This window comes from Eleginops maclovinus, chromosome 12 (assembly GCF_036324505.1).
Source record: "Eleginops maclovinus isolate JMC-PN-2008 ecotype Puerto Natales chromosome 12, JC_Emac_rtc_rv5, whole genome shotgun sequence".
Lineage (NCBI taxonomy): Eukaryota > Metazoa > Chordata > Actinopteri > Perciformes > Eleginopidae > Eleginops > Eleginops maclovinus.
The window spans coordinates 3,845,038-3,864,604 of NC_086360.1; the positions used below are offsets into that span (position 1 = coordinate 3,845,038).

The window sequence follows — 19,567 nt, forward strand, 5'->3', positions numbered from 1 at the left end:
TACCCATGAGACCTGCTTTGTTTCACCTGAAAGTGGAGGACACAGAGGCCCTGAAAAACCTAGCAAGACAAATGCAAAGATGGAGAATAATCGGCACAGAGATCTATGTATCTGGCTTGACGTAACTCTGTGGCTTAACTGGGGAGATGCTTGCACTGAATCTGTGTACACTGAAAAAAACTGAAACGTTGACTTTAATTAAATGTATTATGTCAACAAATTTCACATAACTGTACGACTCAGTTGAAAGCAATAATATTAAGTTGAACATAATAATTATAACTAAAACTTTATATTTTTGTTATGTGAAATTTAATACATAATACATTTAATTAAGGTTTCCGTTTTTTGTGTTTGACTTTCCCTGCATACACTGCAAAAAGATGTAAGGGAAAATCTTTAGATGTAATATTATTTTTTATTTGAAACAAGCAAACGGGGCAAATCTATCTATCTGTCTATCTATCTGTCTGTCTGTCTGTCTGTCTGTCTGTCTGTCTGTCTGTCTGTCTGTCTGTCTGTCTGTCTGTCTGCCTGCCTGCCTGCCTGCCTGCCTGCCTGCCTGTCTGTCTGTCTGTCTGTCTGTCTGTCTGTCTGTCTGTCTGTCTGTCTGTCTGTCTGTCTGTCTGTCTGTCTGTCTGCCTGCCTGCCTGTCTGTCTGTCTGTCTGTCTGTCGGTCTGTCTGTCTGTCTGACTATCTATCTATCTATGAAAGACCAATTGAACAAAACATTTTTTAAATCAGTTCTCTGCCACTACAAATTGACCTGTGCTTAATAGCGTACCCTAATGCTAGGACTTTCTTACATTGAGAAGATGTTTGGAACAGAGAGAACAAAGATTGAACATCAGAAAAATGGAAACACCTTTAATCAGTATGTGATTGATTAAGCAGAGAAAATCAGGGCTGAAAAAGTTTAACTGTCTTCCAGATCCTCAAAACAAGTGAAAGCAGATAATCAAAAACATTGTAAGAAATGTTGAAACTCAAAAGTTGATAAAAGGGTTTGCTGGTGAGTGAAAAATAGGCAATAAAGTGCAGAATGTTCTAGAGTTCAAAATGTCCAAGACATGTCTGAGCTTAAGTCCATAGCTTAAAATGCTCTACAAAGGACATGTGTCCAAAGTGGTGAATAAAATAGAATCTAGCATAAATTAGGGGAACATATTTGTATTCTTGTAAATACTGAAACGTTGACTTTAATTAAATGTATTATGTCAGCGAATGTCACATAACTATGAGGTTAGTTAAAAGCAATAATATTAAGTTGAACGTAATATTTTTTATTTACACTTAATAGTATTGCTTTTAACCAACCTCATAGGTATGTGACATTTGCTGACATAATACATTTAAATAAAGTCAACGTTTCAGTTTCTTCAGTGTGCGAACAAGTCAAGCAAAATCATGGCATTACATTAATAAATGTATATATATTCCTGCTTTCATATATATCACACTCAATGCTCTGTCACCTCATAGGACATTGTCAATATGTTTGATAAGCTTCCACCCTTCAGCTTATCCCTGTTCAAGGACTATGGCTTTTTTATTCTGTTGGCAACTAATTAATTAAAAGTGTATAGAGAAGAAAAACAACGGGTTGACATGCAGAAAGTCACTGTAAATTGTAAAAGTATTTACTGCCTCTTTTCACTTGTATCCCAATCCACTTCGACTGATGTGGCAAAAGAGAGGTATGGTGATGGACAGGCAAATAAACTGTAAGCAAGGAAGACAAAGAAAAAACAGTTGAACTACAAGGCACCAAACATGAAAAGCTAAAAAGAAAACTAGGAAGAATTATACTGTAGACTCTTTTGTGGATAAGAGAACATTAGGCACTGTGCAAATGTGAACCCTTAAATCTGCTCTCTTTAATATTTTATTTTGACAATAGATCACATTATTATGTGTGATTATATTGCATTTTAAGTGACACCGATAATTATAAAGCAGCAGTTCCTCTCATCTGTATAGAGCATTTTAGTGTCTTTCAGCAAACTGTTTCGGTTCAGTCTTTCTGTTCTCGTCAACATCATATAACTGGAATCTCTGATAAAGTCAGTAAACCTTTTGCCTAGCAAAAACAGGAGGCATTAACAGTCTAACACTAGCTTGTGAACATAGCTGAGCATTAAGCAAAAAGAGACATGAGTCTAAATGAATGCTAACTGTTTGCTAGCATGTCCGCCAAAGCAAAAGAGATGGATGGCTTAGAGAGGATATCAGCAAAGAAAACCACTAAAGAAAAACTGAAACATTGACTTAAATTAAATGTAATGTATAAACAGATTTCCCATTAGGTTATTTGAAAGCAATAATATTACGTTGAGCCAAATATTTGTTATTTAAACCTAATATTATTGCTTTTAACTAACCTACTACAGTTATGTGAAATCTGTTGACATAATACATTTAATTAAAGTCAATGTTTCCATTTTTTCAGTGAAGCCTGCTTGAAATGAATATTTCTCATACACATAGAGTATTAAGCAGCTTCTAGATATTAATGTACAGAGCTTACTGCTTCTAATATGGCAGTCATTGTCCATACTGAGGAAGACTGAATGTACCGTACCTGTATGATAAACAGGGTGACAACGCCTGCGCCCGTGCTGACATAGTTTCTGGCAAACCAGTCCCTCAGTTTCACAAAACAACCCTGCAAGACAAAAGAGTCAATACAAAGTCAATTGGCGTAGTATTTACAGCAACACAGTGCTTACAGAGAGGAGGCCTATAGGGTGCAGGAACAGGTCTTAAAAGTCAGAAATTAGTTAGCAGATGACCACATCCTGAGCACCTGTCTCGAGGTCAAGGTTTTTTTGTTAGATGCCTGGAATAAGATCTGTAGTCAGCGCAAGTTGAAGAAATGTACATGTTTGTTTTAAGTCAAAACATGAATAAATACTATACTCATGAATGTCTGAAGCTTCTATATATACACAACAAAACAAGTGACTAAATGAATACTTAACGTTAGCGGCTTTTAGCTTAACGGTGGTGATGCACAGTTATGCAAATTATTTAAATGGTTTATAGCCTAACGTTGGCTTTTTACTTCTGTCAATTACTGCATTAAAAATCATAAAAAGTGGTTTTAATATGTGAAGCTGAAAAAAACCTGTGATCTTATTTTCTGCAATAATCCAAAATCCAAGGGGAAAAACCCATTGCTTTTTGTAAAGGGACTTCTTACAATCTTAACTCCTAATAAAATATGTCATTACTGCAACACCTTATTGTGTTTCTATCTTGAGACCCTTTGGAGAGGCAGCTGTTATTCAGTGATAATACAGTTCATGTGATATACAGCGACAGTTGACGCTTGGTTTACCTCTTGCCAGTTGGCGGGATTGAGGGTGTTACATGGGTCCTCGGTACAACAAGAAATTGGAGTGTCACCCTTCCAGTCTGCTTCACCACGAACTCCACAGCACCTAAACTGTACAAAAAACCTAACTTCAATAGAATGAACCTGTATTTCATTTGTTGAGCATTGGAAAATGGATAGCTAATTCTTAAATCAACATAAAGTAAGGTGAAATATCCGCAGTAACACACTATTTCCATTTATTTTAGCTGAATGTCACAACTTTTTATCTGTATTTTATTTATTTATTTAAGGTTATCAAGATCACATGTTGTGCTGGGAGTATGGAGTAACTACTTATTATAAGTTCAGAGAAGTTTCTACACCCCTCAGTGTGATGATGCCCTTTTAATAGAGATGGATAGAAGTAGATTGTGACCCTTTTCCAACTAACTCTGTTCTTTAGACCCCTTTGAGGCTTCTTTGCTGTCTTTGCTTCTCTGAATGAGGGTTTTTTGAGCATTCTGAACCTATTTGGAATCAATATTAAAGAGCATCTCTCTAGATTAGCTTTTTTCAATTCAACCAAACATATTTCTTTCATCAGTGCATGTGAGAATTGCTTCTCCAACTAAATATGTATGAATGTGGTTGGGAACTGGTTCTTGTCACTGAATTCCTGGTCCTGATATTACCAGCCAAATAAATGACAGTTATTACTGGTTAAAGTCTCATAGATTTAGGTCAGAAGGGGCCTCCTCCATACTAGAAGGTTTTATCAAACTTACACACAGTTGAGCACCAGAAGAAGTGATAGAGGAAGACTACACTGACCTCTAGTGACTGGAAATATTATGACAGCAGCGAAGAAGGAAGTCAGCTGATACAAAATACTCCATAGAACAGGGTTTTCAAATTGTGAATGTGAGCCTCCCCTAGAATAGGAAAGGACAACCGAGGCCCACCTTCCCCAAAATCCCGTCCGCCTGCCCTAACCCACACACACCTCTGCAGTAAATGCCATCTTGTGTGTGTTCCAGGCAATGACGAGTTTCATTCAAAACTGATCAAATGAAAATATTTAAGGGCACATTTGAAGGAGATGCGCCTCTTGAACAAAATCAGCACAATTGACAGCTCTCTGATCAATGAACGACAATGCTGGTTGTTCACGGAACACATGACATTTAGCAGTCAACTGCATTGAGGGCATGTTATCAGATCGAGCAGATTCATATGTTCATCACATTTTTTTACGTTTTCAGCCACATAACAGCCTCAGATTTAACCAACAAACAAAATGACGCCATTCACGTCATTTGCGCTACAAGGCCCAATGGCCCAACCAATTTATGCATTCAAGACAACACAACTTTGAGTTTCAATTTAATCGTCCATATCAGTGGGAACAATGAGGCCGCGCTTTTGATGCGCAGAGGTGTTCGATGCGGGGCTGCGCTGCCGAGAGAAACAAACGCAAGTCGTCCTCCACCTGCAGCCTTGATCTGTATTTGTTTTTTATCAGGGTCAGTGTGGAAAACCGAAACTCACACAAGTAGGTGGCGGTGAAGGGGATTAGCTGTTGTGCGGGCGGGTAGAGGAACGCAAAACAAAAAATCTTCCTGCACCCTGAGCTCTTTGATAAACCGAACGTCACCATCAATTGAGCACAGTGTGCGACGTCAGTGGACTCATCTAGTTGAATAGCGTGAAAGGGGCTTTCACGAACACCGTCCAGGACCTGCTCTTTGACATCACAAGTCATGTCTGATATTCGTCCCTGGATGGTATTGTCAGAGATAAGGATCACGTCAAGTTTAGCAGCAGCTGCTTCTCCCAGTATCACTCAACACATATCTCTAGCTGCAGGGAGTAGCAATGTTTCGCCGATGTTATTGGGTTTGCCTGCCTTCGCTATACGTAGCGCAGGGGTCGGCAACCCGCGGCTCCCGAGCCGCATGCGGCTCTTTCATCCTTATGCTGCGGCTCTGTGCGGCTTGAAGTGCATTTTATTTTTGTTAGTCCGTTTTTATTGTAGTTCTAAATTTGAACATTATTGTGATCGTGAAATATTCAAATAAAATTATTTTATTGTATTAATATGTTATTGTGGAGATCGTATTGAAACGCAGGAGACGTTCATTACAGTTGAGCACACGAATGCGTGTCTCGTTTAATCCCACAGTAAAAATGAACAAAAACAAGATGGCGCTGTCCTGTAAACCAACAAGCATGGGGCTTCACGTCATCGTAAACACAGATTAATTAAAGGGACCACGATCCCTTTTTACAGTCGTACTTTCAAGCATATACCAACGGTCATACTTACAGGCATGAAACAACAGTGTGTAGAACCACACTTAAGAAGGAGGTGAATTATGTATATTACATTCACTACATTATTATTATTATTTTTAGTTTTCGTTGCTCAAAATATGCGTCACGCACGGAAGTCGGAAGCCTATTAGCCCGCCCAAACGCTGTGCATCTATCGAGACTTTCAACCCCAGGTAGGCTATGGAGAAATCTAAGAAGAGAAAAATATCTGAAGAAAATAGAATATTTAATGATGCCTGGGCAGATTCATTTGCATTTACCTCAGACGAGAGTGGCTTACCAGTATGCCTAATTTGTGGTGAGAAACTTGCCAACAATAAAAGATCAAATGTCGCAAGACATTTCCAAATTAAACACACTGCCTTTGCTGAAAAATATCCAGAGGGAGAAGAGAGAAAACAAGCTGTTTTGGAACTGAAGCGGAAAGCTGATCTGAGGAAAAATCAATTCAAGAAATGGATGAAGTCTACAAATTCAACTACCTATGCACGTTTTGTGGCCGCTCAGGAAATAGTCAGGCGTGGGAAGCCATTCACAGATGGCGAATATATGAAACAGTCATTCATTAAGATTTCAGATCACCTATTTGCGGACTTTGGAAACAAGAGTCAAATTATGCAGAAAATCAGAGAGATGCCTCTCTCTGCGAAGACTGTCAAAGACAGGACCATAAAAATGGCAGAAAATATCACAAAACAGCAAATTAAAGACATCAATTCAGCTGCAGCGTACTCAATCGCCTGTGATGCGTCCAAAGACAAAAGTGACATTGAACAAATAGCGCTGTTCTGTCGATATATGAACACCGATGGACCACAGGAAGAAATGGTTGAGTTGATACCACTAAAAGGCCAGACACGGGGGGAGGACATCTGTGAGGCTGTGCTTGACTGTTTAAGAGCCAAAGAAATAAAAACAACCCACCTGGTGTCAGCGGCTACTGATGGCGCGCCGAGTATGACCGGAGCACACAGGGGCTTTGTGGCCTTACTGCAGAAGTCACTGGACAGAAAGCTGCTGACATTTCACTGCATCCTGCACCAAGAGGCATTGTGTGCCCAAACCTTTCCTCCAGAATGCACAGAGGTCATGAATGTTGTCATTCAGATTGTCAATAAAATAATGGCAAAAGGTTTAAATCACCGTCAATTCCGATCATTACTGGATGAGGTGGAAAGCACGTACTCTGATCTCCTGCTGCATAATAGTGTCCGATGGCTGTCCAGAGGAGAGGTGCTAAAACGCTTTGCTGCATATCTGGGAGAGGTGAAAACTTACATGAGCAGCAAAGGGCTCACCTTTCCTGAACTGGAACAGCCAGAGTGGCTGGAAAAGCTGCACTTCATGGTGGACATGACAGCTAACCTGAACAAGCTAAATACAACTCTTCAGGGGAGAGGAGGCACAGCGCTACACATGCTGGAAGAGGTGTTGGCGTTTGAGCGCAAGCTGACAGTGTTTGCCAGAGATTTACAGAGAGGCACACTGCTTCACTTCCCCTCTTTAAGAGAGTTCAGACAAGCTCACAAGGTGATAAATTCTGAGTATTTGCAGTCTGCAATCACCACAATGCAAGCATCGTTTGGGAAACGATTCTGTGAGTTCAGAGAGGAAAAAAACACATTGTCCTTCCCGGTCACTCCCCTGACCGTCGATCCAACCCTGTTAAATGTGACTGCATTTGCAGGTGTAAGTCAACCTGATCTTGAGCTGGAGCTGGCTGACATAGCCGACAAAGATATATGGGTGTCCAAGTTCAAACGCTTGACAGATGATCTCGAAGATGTTTCCCGTCAGAAGGCCACTCTTGCTCAAAATCACAAATGGAGTGATATTGAGAACCTTCCAAGACCGGACAAACTTGTGTTTGAAACATGGAATAGCCTCCCCGACACCTACATAAACATGAAGAAATATGCGTTTGGAGTCCTGTCCGTCTTCGGATCCACATATGTATGTGAGCAGCTATTTTCCACCATGAACTTTGTTAAAAACAAACACCGCTCACGCCTCACTGATGACAGCTTACAGTCCTGCGTAAAGATGAAAGTGACTTCCTACAGCGCTGATTTGGAGACGCTGTGCGCAGAGGTTCAGGAGCAGAAGTCCCATTAACCAGGTAAAATAAATATTTATGCAGACATTTAGAAAATATTTATTTTTCATTGTTCAGTGAAATAGTGCTCTTTTTTCCATTTTTTAAAATTCAGGTCAAGGCTCCGATAGCTACACGCCCCAAAAGCACAATGGCGATATGATGACGGCTCACGGCATTTTTTGTTTGTGTTATAATATAATGCCATATATGCTGTATTATTTAAGTTCAACCTTTCATTTCATTTGAAAGAGACCCTTAACTTGTTGTGTTTTTTTATTAGTGTTTAAGAAATCAAAATGTGTTCATTACATGAATAAAATTCTTTTTTCTCTGCGGCACTTCATGGATTTCATAAGCAACACACTATACTTTACAAAGCGGAAAGGTAAAATAATAATAGTAATAATAATTATAATAATAATAACAAACTATATACAGTCTTATCTTCATTTTAGATGTCAAAAAGTATTTGCGGCTCTCAGTGTTTTTTTTTCTGTGAAAACCGGGTCCAAGTGGCTCTTTGAGTGTTAAAGGTTGCCGACCCCTGACGTAGCGCGACACGTTAAAGGAATACTCCGGAGTAGATTCACCCTAGGTTAATTTGAACCGTGACATCCAGCCAAGTAGCGCACCCGAAGTTTTTCCGATCTTGTCCGAACATCAGCCGAGTTACGGAGTTCTCCCGAATAGCTTAGTACACGCGCTAACGGAACCTCGACCTATCTCCAAAATTACCACACTACAATCACCTGTTATGACACCAAACTTCTGCAGTAGTATAAATGTGGTCTGTACTCACAAAACGATGCATTTCGAAGTTTGTACATAGTCCAGGAGTGTATTAGTATCAACTAGGGTGGCCAGACGTCCGGCTTTAGGCCGGACAGTCCGGCTTTTCAATGCCCTGTCCGGCGTCCGGCGCAGCATCAAGCCGGACGCGTATTTGTCCTCCTTCTTGAGGCACTAGGCTTGAAGAGCGGAGTTCTAGAATCTTTGCTGGGACGCAGCACAACGTCCAATGCTGTAACATATCTGTTCTAACAAATGATTGGCTAAGAGCGGTGTCAGATAAATATCTGCTATATCATTGGTTAAAAACGTAAACAAGGCTCCATGTGCTGCCACGTCATACATATGCCGGCTTCTTTGACAGAAAGTTTGCATCATGCCAAAACGTAAGACCTCATTCAATCCAGAATGGACGAAAGAGCACGATTTTATATCTAAAACCAGTCGAGACTCCTTTCATGGCTTCTGCACACTTTGTCGTTGTGATTTTGACATAAGCAGTAAGGGAAAAGCTGCCATTGAACGACATGCGGATACGGAGAAGCATAAAACTAATAGACGTGCGGCAGGTACCTCTTCAATGAGGACATTTTTTCGTGAAGCCTCGTCGCCCCTGGATAATAAAATAACAGCTGCTGAGCTGTGCAAGGTTTACCATGCTGTAAAGCAACACCAGTGGTACAGAAGTGTAGACTGCAGCGTGAAAGTGGACCGGGAGATTTTCAGTGACTCGCCCACAGCTAAAGGGATGACCTGTGGCCGAACAAAAGCCAAGGCATTGTGCGAGAACGTCCTCGGGCCCTATTCTGTACAGTTACATACCGACTACATAAAAGAAAACAACCTACCCTTTTCCGTGGCAACCGACGCCTCAAATAAAGGAACGACCAAGTGTTTTCCCATTGTGGTAAGGTATTTTCACTTTGATGAAGGCATCCAACATGTCCTGTTGGATTTCTATAGTGACAGCAACGAAACGTCACACGCCATAACAATCCAGCTGCTGGCAAAACTTGAGATGTCTGGCTTAGAAGTGAAGAACATGTCTGCATATGCAGCAGACAATGCCAGTGTCAATTATGGCAAACATAACAGTGTGTATCAGAAGTTGAAACTGAGCCAAAAAGATGTGCTCCCTGCAAACTGTTTGGCCCATATTCTGCATAACGCAACCAGATATGCAGCAAACAGCCTTGATTTTGATGTGGAAAATGCTGTGCTGAAGGTTTACAGCCATTTCAGCATATCAGCAAGCAGAACAGCGCAATTAAAGGAATTCTGTGAGTTTGTGGAGGTGGAGGAATCCAACCTGCTGCGGCATGTTGTCACCAGGTGGTTGTCCCTGCTGCCATCCATTGACAGAATCCTGAAATATTGGAAGGCCCTGACCAGCTACTTCCAGAGTGAGGGTGAGGGGGACTGTGCCAGAACTGTGTGGAGATGTTTTGGAGAGGAAAGCAATGAGGTGTCAGAGACATATTTTCTGTTTCTCAGCCATGTTCTTAAGGTCTTCTCCGACACGATCGAAGCACTTGAGGCAAAATCCTTCAGCATTACATCAGTGTTTAAGGTAATGACTGAACTAAAACAAAAGCTAGAAAGAAGGATGAAGGACAGGTTCTTTGGGTTTACTGTTAACAGCAAACTGAAGCAGCTGCCCCCTTGCCAGTCAAAAAATTGTGAAGCAGATGTTCTGCTTTTTTATGAAAGAGCAAAGAAATACATCAGTGAAAGATATGACTTCTCTGACAGAAGCTTTCATAGCAAAGTGGCCAAGCTTGGCCTCAAAACTTCTGTGCCATTTGAAGACTACAGTGCTGCTGTCCAGGCCTGCAATCTGGACATTGATATGGATGGACTGTATGAGGAATATGCCATGGTGGAAGGTTCCTTCAGCTCACCAGAAATGGAAGGTTGCCACAGTGAGGAACGATATTTGAAACTGTTTTCCAAAGCAGATGTACCACTTGTGAATCTCAGGAAGGTCAGCGCCTATATTTTCTCCATCCCATGCAGCAATGCACACACAGAACGTGTCTTTTCAATGATAACTGCATGGAGAAACGAGAGGAATCGCCTGGATGTGGACAGTGCCAAGGCTGAGCTGCAAGTGTGTGTCGATTTCACTTATCCCTGCACAGAGGTGTACAAGAAGTTCATTGAAAACAAAAAACTCTTGGATGCAGCCAGGAAAGAACAGAAGTATTGCAGATAGACAATCAACTACTTTGGTGAGTACACTAGTCTTATGAGTTCACTGATGGGCTGCATGAAATATTTATATTTATTGGGTTGAAAACAATACAGATTTTTGAAGGTTGATAACAGTATTCTTGCTATGTTGTTATTTGTACCAGTCCCTGCAGGATATAAACAGGCCCAGGGGCAGTGGGGGCTTGGAAGCCATGATGTCAGAGGTGCTGTTGTCTCCTGAGCTGCTACAGAGGGTGAATGTGGAGTTTGCCTAAATACAGGTGGACTGCTGTACACACACACACACACACACACACACACACACACACACACACACACACACACACACACACACACACACACACACACACACACACACACACACACACACACACACACACACATACAGTGGGGCAAAAAAGTATTTAGTCAGCCACCAATTGTGCAAGTTCTCCCATTTAAAAAGATGAGAGAGGCCTGTAATTTTTATCATAGGTATACCTCAACTATGAGAGACAGAATGAGAAAAAAAAATCCAGGAAATCACATTGTCTGATTTTTAATGAATTCATTGGTAAATTCCTCGGTAAAATAAGTATTTGGTCACCTACAAACAAGCAAGATTTCTGGCTCTCACAGACCTGTAACTTCTTCTTTAAGAGGCTCCTCTGTCCTCCACTCGTTACCTGTATTAATGGCACCTTTTTGAACTCGTTATCAGTATGAAAGACACCTGTCCACAACCTCAAACAGTCATACTCCAAACTCCACTATGGCCAAGACCAAAGAGCTGTCAAAGGAGACCAGAGACAAAATTGTAGACCTGCACCAGGCTGGGAAAACTGAATCTGCAATAGGTAAGCAGCTTGGTGTGAAGAAATCAACTGTGGGAGCAATTATTAGAAAATGGAAGACATACAAGACCACTGCTAATCTCCCTCAATCTGGGGCTCCACGCAAGATCTCACCCTGTGGGGTCAAAATGACCACAAGAACGGTGAGCAAAAATCCCAGAATCACACGGGGGGACCTAGTGAATGACCTGCAGAGAGCTAGGACCAAAGTAACAGAGGCTACCATCAGTAACACACTACGCCGCCAGGGACTTAAATCCTGCAGTTCCAGACGTGTCCCCCTGCTTAAGCCAGTACATGTCCAGGCCCGTCTGAAGTTTGCTAGAGGGCATTTGGATGATCCAGAAGAGGATTGGGAGAATGTCATATGGTCAGATGAAACCAAAATAGAACTTTTTGGTCAAAACTCAACTCGTCGTGTTTGGAGGAGAAAGAATGCAGAGTTGCATCCAAAGAACACCATACCTACTGTGAAGCATGGGGGTGGAAACATCATGCTTTGGGGCTGTTTTTCTGCAAAGGGACCAGGACGACTGATCCGTGTAAAGGAAAGAATGAATGGGGCCATGTATCGTGAGATTTTGAGTGAAAACCTCCTTCCATCAGCAAGGGCACTGAAGATGAAGCGTGGCTGGGTCTTTCAGCATGACAATGATCCCAAACACACCGCCAGGGCAACGAAGGAGTGGCTTCGTAAGAAGCATTTCAAGGTCCTGGAGTGGCCTAGCCAGTCTCCAGATCTCAACCCCATAGAAAATCTTTGGAGGGAGTTGAAAGTCTGTGTTGCCCAGCGACAGCCCCAAAACATCACTGCTTTAGAGGAGATCTGCATGGAGGAATGGGCCAAAATACCAGCAACAGTGTGTGAAAACCTTGTGAAGACTTACAGAAAACGTTTCACCTCTGTCATTGCCAACAAAGGGTATATAACAAAGTATTGAGATGAACTTTTGTTATTGACCAAATACTTATTTTCCACAATCATTTGAAAATAAATTCTTTAAAAATCCTACAATGTGATTTTCTGGATTTGTTTTTCCCATTCTGTCTCTCGTAGTTGAGGTATACCTATGATGAAAATTACAGGCCTCTCTCATCTTTTTAAATGGGAGAACTTGCACAATTGGTGGCTGACTAAATACTTTTTTGCCCCACTGTATATACAGATGAAGACACTGAAGACAAGTCCCCAAAAGACTGAAGCACTTTAGAAATGCTATACTTTTTGAGCTGTTGAATGTAAATGTTGTTTTTTTTTACAATCTCCTTTGTTGTTTACATAAAAGGTTATTTATGCTTTTCAAAAAAGCATTTTTGTATTATTATGTATGTTACCTGTTATTTGTTTTTTCCATTTAAGTCCACACATGTTATGCTTTGTGGCACCCTGCACTTTAAAAGATTCATCTCAGGGGTCAGTTTTTGAACACCACAATGTATTGAATAAATACAAATACTGTGAACAAACCCTTTTTGACTTTTCATTCATATTTGTTCCTATTCAGCTACACAAACATCATCTTTAAACCACACAAAATTGTATTGTAAATGAGAGTATACCAGAGTCCTATGTACATCATAGCAATTTATTGATATGCCGCATAATGTCCTCCTTTTCGGTGTTATGGAAATGGTCACCCTAGTATCAACACAAGCCGAATAGCTTCTAATCTGCTAAGGCTGCGTCGACGTCACTTCCTTGATCTGGGAATAGCCCGTAAAAGTCCTCATCGAAACTCATAGTATGCACAAGGAAAAGTGAATTCAGCGTCAGTATTGATAACTAAAATCCTTGTCTAATTGATAGTAGGTAACATTTGAAGTATCTTTTTAGTGTTGCCTTTTAAATATAAGCCATTATCACAATTCAGTGATTTTGTTTTGTTAAACTCTGTTGACGGAAACAACTGTGTACACGTGACGGAGGATAGTCAAACACGGTTACTTCGGGCTACTGCAGCGAAAGAAGAAGACTGTTATTTGCTGCTACAGCGCGAAGTGAAAAGATAGGACAAGATGCCATTCTCTTGTATACATATATGTACCACATTTATACTACTGCAGAAGTTTGGTGTCATAACAGGTGATTGTAGTGTGGTAATTTTGGAGATAGGTCGAGGTTCCGTTAGCGCGTGTACTAAGCTATTCGGGAGAACTCCGTAACTCGGCTGATGTTCGGCCAAGATCGGAAAAACTTCGGGTGCGCTACTTGGCTGGATGTCACGGTTCAAATTAACCTAGGGTGAATCTACTCCGGAGTATTCCTTTAAGATGCTTCTGTCGCCTTCATGTTAATAGTGCCAAACGACTGTATTATGCTTTTTTTTTTAACTGAAAATCATCACGCTTCCTCTCTAAAAACTCAACTCTCTTGTTCACTAAATTATTGTGCTTAGTTTCAATGTGACGCCGAAGTTTGCATGGTGTCATGCTGTCATTTGCTAGCACCTCCTTGCAGACCACACACCGCGGCAGAGGTGCAGCCTCGGACCCCGGCCAGGTGAAACCTAACTAAGTACTCAGGATCATATTTCCTACGTTTTTTGCTGGGTCCTGTCTCCTCCCTTACTGCTGACTTCTGTTGACTTGGGACAAGGAAACGATGCATTTTACAGCTAATGCACAAACAATTACCGATCTCAATACAGCTGCATACAGATGTGTACGTTATTTTTTCTTCGGGCGTCGCGCCTCCCCTGTGGCTCTTTGGCGCCCCCCAGGGGAGGCGTGCCTCACCTATTGAAAACCGCTGCCATAGAAGATTAAGTTTAGCTGCAAAGTAACTATTTCTTTTATCATTTTATATTTATTGAGTAAGTGGGGGTTTGAATACTCTACATTTGGCATTTCAACATGTTACAAAGTCAAAGCCTTAAACCTTAAACCTTAAACCTTAATAAGTTGTAGTTTTATTGTCTAAACCTAAAAAAAAGTTGCATCAATCTAAAGTTGCTTTTTTTCTAAACCTTTCTAAATCAAATGTTGTTTGTGTTTAAAATGTTGCATTTTATTCACTTTTAAGGAGTGAAGGGATAATAAAATAGTAGGATTGATAGCAGGCCCCATCTGATCTCATTTAATCAACTAATAGCATCAGAAATGGGTGCTGTAGGCTAGGCTAACAGCGCTGCCAACAAGACACCACAAGACCAAAGACAAACATCAATGGACTTAATTAGAATTTGATAAAAGAGAGAAGTGTGTCATTTACCAAGTGCTGGACGGTATCAAAGTCCTTTTTGATGGCCGTGTTGTTTTCTGGGCTAGACTGTCTGTAGATGTCCAAGCTTCTCATCAGGTCTTTCTCGAAGTATGTGTCAATCTGCACAACAGACAGGCAGGTTCAATTATCTGAAATGTAACTGCTGCCTACTGGAGGATAAAGACACTGGCACTTCATTTAAGGGCCCTATTCTGCTGATTTTCAGGTTCATATCAGTATTTCCTGCCTCTAGTGGGACATGTCTCCATGCTTTAATGTTAAAAAAGCTCTTTATTTTTCTCATACTGCCTGTGCTGCAGCACCTATTTCACCCTCTGTCTGGAACCAGAGCCAATTCTGCTCTGATGGGTTAGCTGACCAGCTCTGTTGTGATTAGTCAACGGCTTAGAGATCTGCTGCTCCTTAGCCTATCAAGTACAATGTGTTGGAGCGCTAACCAATAGAAGCAAGAGAGTTTTATAGTGATGTCACTATGTTACTGTAAATAAAGGAGTCCAATGGAGGCATTTCAGGCAGAGGGGAGTGTGTGGGAGAGAAACTCCCTCTGGAGGGAACACATGGATTTTATCAATACAAAACAATATAACACACTACAGGTAAGGGGAAACCCTCAAAATCAGAATAGGGCCTCTTTAAAGTATGTGAGAGAACAGCAGTGGTCCTTGCAAGATGGAAAACAGCAATCAGTTTGTCAGGGATTTATTTGGAAAAGTTCAGTTTTGAAAAACCAGCCATCAAGCCGTTTACAATAAAAAATGTTCCAAATGACTCGCTGCATGAATCTAATCACACCACTTTTTATTATGTTCAATATAAATACTGTCTGTTGTTGTTTAAAGTGTCCTACCTTCCGACTGTATACCAGGAACACACAGGCCATGGCCAGCTCCACCAGCATGAGGATGAACAGCAGGACGAAAAACTGGAATAGTGCAAATCACATTTTAACGTGGTTTATCTGGGATTGAGTTTGCAATGTGCATATACTGTAAAGGTAAACGTGTATAGAATGAAACCGTCAATACTATAAAGACTAAAAAGGATATGAATTGTTGTGCTAAAATGTGTGTGCTGGATGCACTCAGACGATTGCTAACAAACTGTAAATTTCCCCACTGTGGGACTAATAAAGGATTTCTGATTATGTCTGACGATTTTTGAGAAATGGCAAGAGGGGTGGGAAAAGTACTCTTTCTTTTCCCCTTCTTTCTGTATTATCGTTCACATAATTTGTATCTGTATATACATGTCTCTTTGTGAGGGCGACTAGAAAACAATAAAAAAGTGGGTCATAAAAAGTATAGAGCTGTGATTCCGTAAATCATACCTCACACACTGAAAAAGCTGAACGTTAAATGTATTGTGTCAACACATTTCACATAACTGTATTAGGTTAGTTGAAAGCAATAATATAAAGTTTAAATAAAAAAGATTTAGATTCAAGTTAATATTATTGCTTTCAATTCAACTAATACAGTTATGTGAAATGTGTTGACATAAAAAACGTTAGTTTCAGGGTACTCACACTGATGAGCATGCAGCGATTCTCTTTCATGCCTCCGAATATTCCCAGGTAACACACACAGGTCACAATGGTGCCGGTGACCACCAGAGTGTTGGCGGGGTAGACAGGCCAGAAGGAAGTGATGAGGGAGGCGAATTTGGAGTGAATCATCTGGAACTCCCCGAACGCCACCACAAATGCACCGCACAGCTGCAACACAGACACAAGACATAATTCATGGTATTTCCAAACTTAAAGTATGAGCCTTCAGAACAGAACAGCTGACAGAGAACAGATAACATCTGATCCTTTACAACAAACACTATAGGGTGTTTTTAGGTTTTTAGTGACATTGTCATCCTGCTAGTAATCCCAATCTTTAGTAATGTAACAGTAATCTGATAAGGTCTTTTTTAATACATAACTGTTAAGGAATAAAATGACCATATTTTGTATCCTAATTACATAATCTTGTTACATGTAATGCAACTCCTCCGTGTAACCTGCTAACCGACTGCTACTGTAGCTGATTTTTGTCTTGGATTTGTTCGTTTCTTGAGCGTGTTGCGGTGAGGTAGTCTGTGTGAAAACTAGCGTTACTTAATCTGGATTCATCAGGTACATTATTTTGATGTGCAGTGGTGGAAGAAATACTCAGGTGTGTTACTTAAGTAAAAGTAGAAATACTTCATTTTAAAAGTACTTTGTAAATGTACTCCTTATGCGTAATGGCCCATTTCTGAATCTTACATATACTGAGTTACTGGGTTATTATTATAAATATTCATGTGTTTTTATCCCAAGTGGTAAATGTAGAGCTAGTTTGACTAACTTTATATACTGCTACTTGATATCTTAACATATAAATATACAGGAGTCAAAGTTCACTTAATCATTGATTTACATTTTGTATTATATTAGCTTATAATCTAAACCTAAAAAGTAACTAGCAACAAAAGCTGTCACATAAATGAAGTAGAGTAAAAAGTACAATATTTACTTCTAAAATGTAGTGCCGTGGAAGTATAAAGTAGCCTAAACTGGTAAAGTAATCGCACATTACTTGAGTAAGTGTACTTGTTTACTATCTACCAGTGCTGATGAGTTGCTTCATGTTGATGTGTGTGTCATGGGCGGTTCTATGGGGTGGCCAACAGGGGCCAGTGCCCCTGTAACACTGAGTTTTGACCCCCTGTGGCCCCCCCTCCAAAAGAATACATCTGTGATAATGCAATTCATGTCACATACTAAGTTATTGTAACCTGGGCTAAGGTTAGCAGGGATTTTTTTGAGTTAAAACTAAGTTACTGAAAAAAAAAATTGAGACTAAACAAATAATTAGGAAATAAAAGTTTGACTTCATAAATAATGTATTTAATACCCTAAACTTGTTTTATTGTTCTGTATCTTGGGCCAAATTAACTCAGATAAATTGTAACAAAGTCATTGACACAAACTCTGTTACTAAATCAAACACCAATAATGGTATATTATGTTTGTTTATGAGCTATGACTTTAAACTAAAAATGTTAAAATCTCCTTCTTCCTGCATCGAATGTGCCCCTCTCTTTAAATTATTGGCCCCATCACGAAAATGTGGGCCTGGGCTGAGTAAACCCTGGGTCTGGCTGCAGTGTGAATGGGACATTAAGCACCTACCCAGCACAGGAAGTGGAGACTTATCACCAAAGATTTCAAGCAGTTAACACAGGAGCGATTCATCCTTCCTGATAATCTTGTCTGTAAGACCTGTAAAATACAAGTTAGACACATTTTGGATCAGTCTGTCAGATATCCAGCAAACCCAGAGCAGGGATACAAGTGAAGAGGCTGCATGGTGTTTACAGGACACCACTGTTTGATATGGCAACACTGAGCCATGAGGCACAATGGCCACCTGTGACCTATTCAAGCTCCAGTTAATCATTATTATCTGCTCTTATCTCCTACTTGTTGCGAGTTTGCCCCTAAATGTCTGGGAATGTGATCATTGATACTGATGCTTCACTGCCCTGAAATCTGCCATACCACTCCCACACTGACATACATGTTGTACAGAAAATGAATGTAATCTTAACTATGTCTTGTTTTTATGTCCCAGCAGTTTTTATATGAAAGCTGAGCTACTTGTACTACACCAGTATAACGTAAATACCTTCACTACAGAATTTAATTTACAACTGAACTTTGTTATAAATAGCTGTGTTTTCGTACAAACACATATTACTTATTATAACAGTGACAGTGTAATAACTGATATTACAAGTGATTAAACATCCAGGGCTTACCTTGACTGCACTGTATCCAGCAGTGTTCCAGTGACAGATGCAGGGAGCAGTATGTTGGTGTTCTTCCGAACATTCCCAGTGTTAACTGACGACAGACAGGTATGAGGAGGAAGAGGAAAAAGGAGGAGGAGGAAAGACAAATGAGGCTTCTGTCTACCAACAGGCAGTAAGAAATATCTACATGATCAACGGTGAAGAGGAGGGGCGTCTACAGAACCATAACAGTGAAGAGCAGTTGCGGAGAGAGAAGGTTTGAAATAGTGTGGCTTTACAGGCTCATTGAGTACGATTTCTGACAAAATTATATAGACTTATACAAAAATATTCACCTTCAATCTACTAGAAGGCACATCTGTATCTACAGAGAACCTGCTACCCTCTGTCTGGATTTTTTTCTTGTAGGAAGAGGCCCTATTCTGCTTTTTGGGGGGTTTTCACTTTCCTGTAGTGCGTTATACAAGTTTTAGTGCATTTTAATGGTCTGCAAAGGCTAAAATCCCTGTGATCCCTCCAGAGGGATTTTCTCTCCCATTTCAGTTAACACAACATAACGCAGGATATTATTTACATCAAGTGTGCAAGGACTGGAATATTACATTAAATATAAACTTAAAATGTACAGTGTGAAGTTATAAGTCCAGCTAACAAAGAGAGGCTATGGAGCAGTGAGTTCACTGCCGGCCAGAGGTGATTTGTTGGAAATAGTTATGGCAGTAGGCAGGAATGTTCTCCTGTACCTGTCCCTGGACGGACAACGGAGCTCCTTCTCCAACAGACGGCTCCAGCTCCGCTGTCCGTCCAGCTGCAGTGAGAGAGGGTGGGTGGGGTGATCCATGATTGATAACAGTTTGTTAAGAGTCCTCCTCTCCCTACAGCCTCAAAACTGTCCAGTTTGACGCCGATGACAGATCCAGCTTTCCTTATCAGTTTGTTAAGTCTGCTGGTGTCACTGGCCCGAATGCTT

General features: G+C 40.6%; 1 protein-coding gene across 1 annotated transcript; it reads right to left on the reverse strand.

The window, feature by feature from the left end:
- Positions 1-853: 853 nt before the first annotated feature.
- LOC134873160 (leukocyte surface antigen CD53-like) lies at positions 854-18,728 on the reverse strand. The gene is made up of 8 exons (XM_063896608.1): positions 18,604-18,728; positions 17,975-18,064; positions 16,337-16,525; positions 15,659-15,733; positions 14,800-14,910; positions 3,342-3,449; positions 2,583-2,666; positions 854-1,723 (listed from the first exon to the last, which is right to left on the reverse strand). The coding sequence occupies exons 2-8, from the start codon at positions 18,035-18,037 to the stop codon at positions 1,655-1,657; spliced, it is 699 nt and encodes a 232-aa protein (XP_063752678.1). The 5' UTR covers positions 18,038-18,064; positions 18,604-18,728; the 3' UTR covers positions 854-1,654.
- Between the last annotated feature and the right edge of the window lie 839 nt (positions 18,729-19,567).

Coding starts and splice junctions, on each gene's coding strand:
- LOC134873160 (XM_063896608.1), bottom strand. CDS start 18,037: ATGAATCGCTCCTGTGTTAACTGCTTGAAATCTTTGGTGATAAGTCTC. Junction 15,734..16,336: donor ATCGCTGCATGCTCATCAGT/GTGAGTACCCTG, acceptor GCACTATTCCAG/TTTTTCGTCCTGCTGTTCAT. Junction 3,450..14,799: donor TTGATACCGTCCAGCACTTG/GTAAATGACACA, acceptor TTTTTTGTACAG/TTTAGGTGCTGTGGAGTTCG.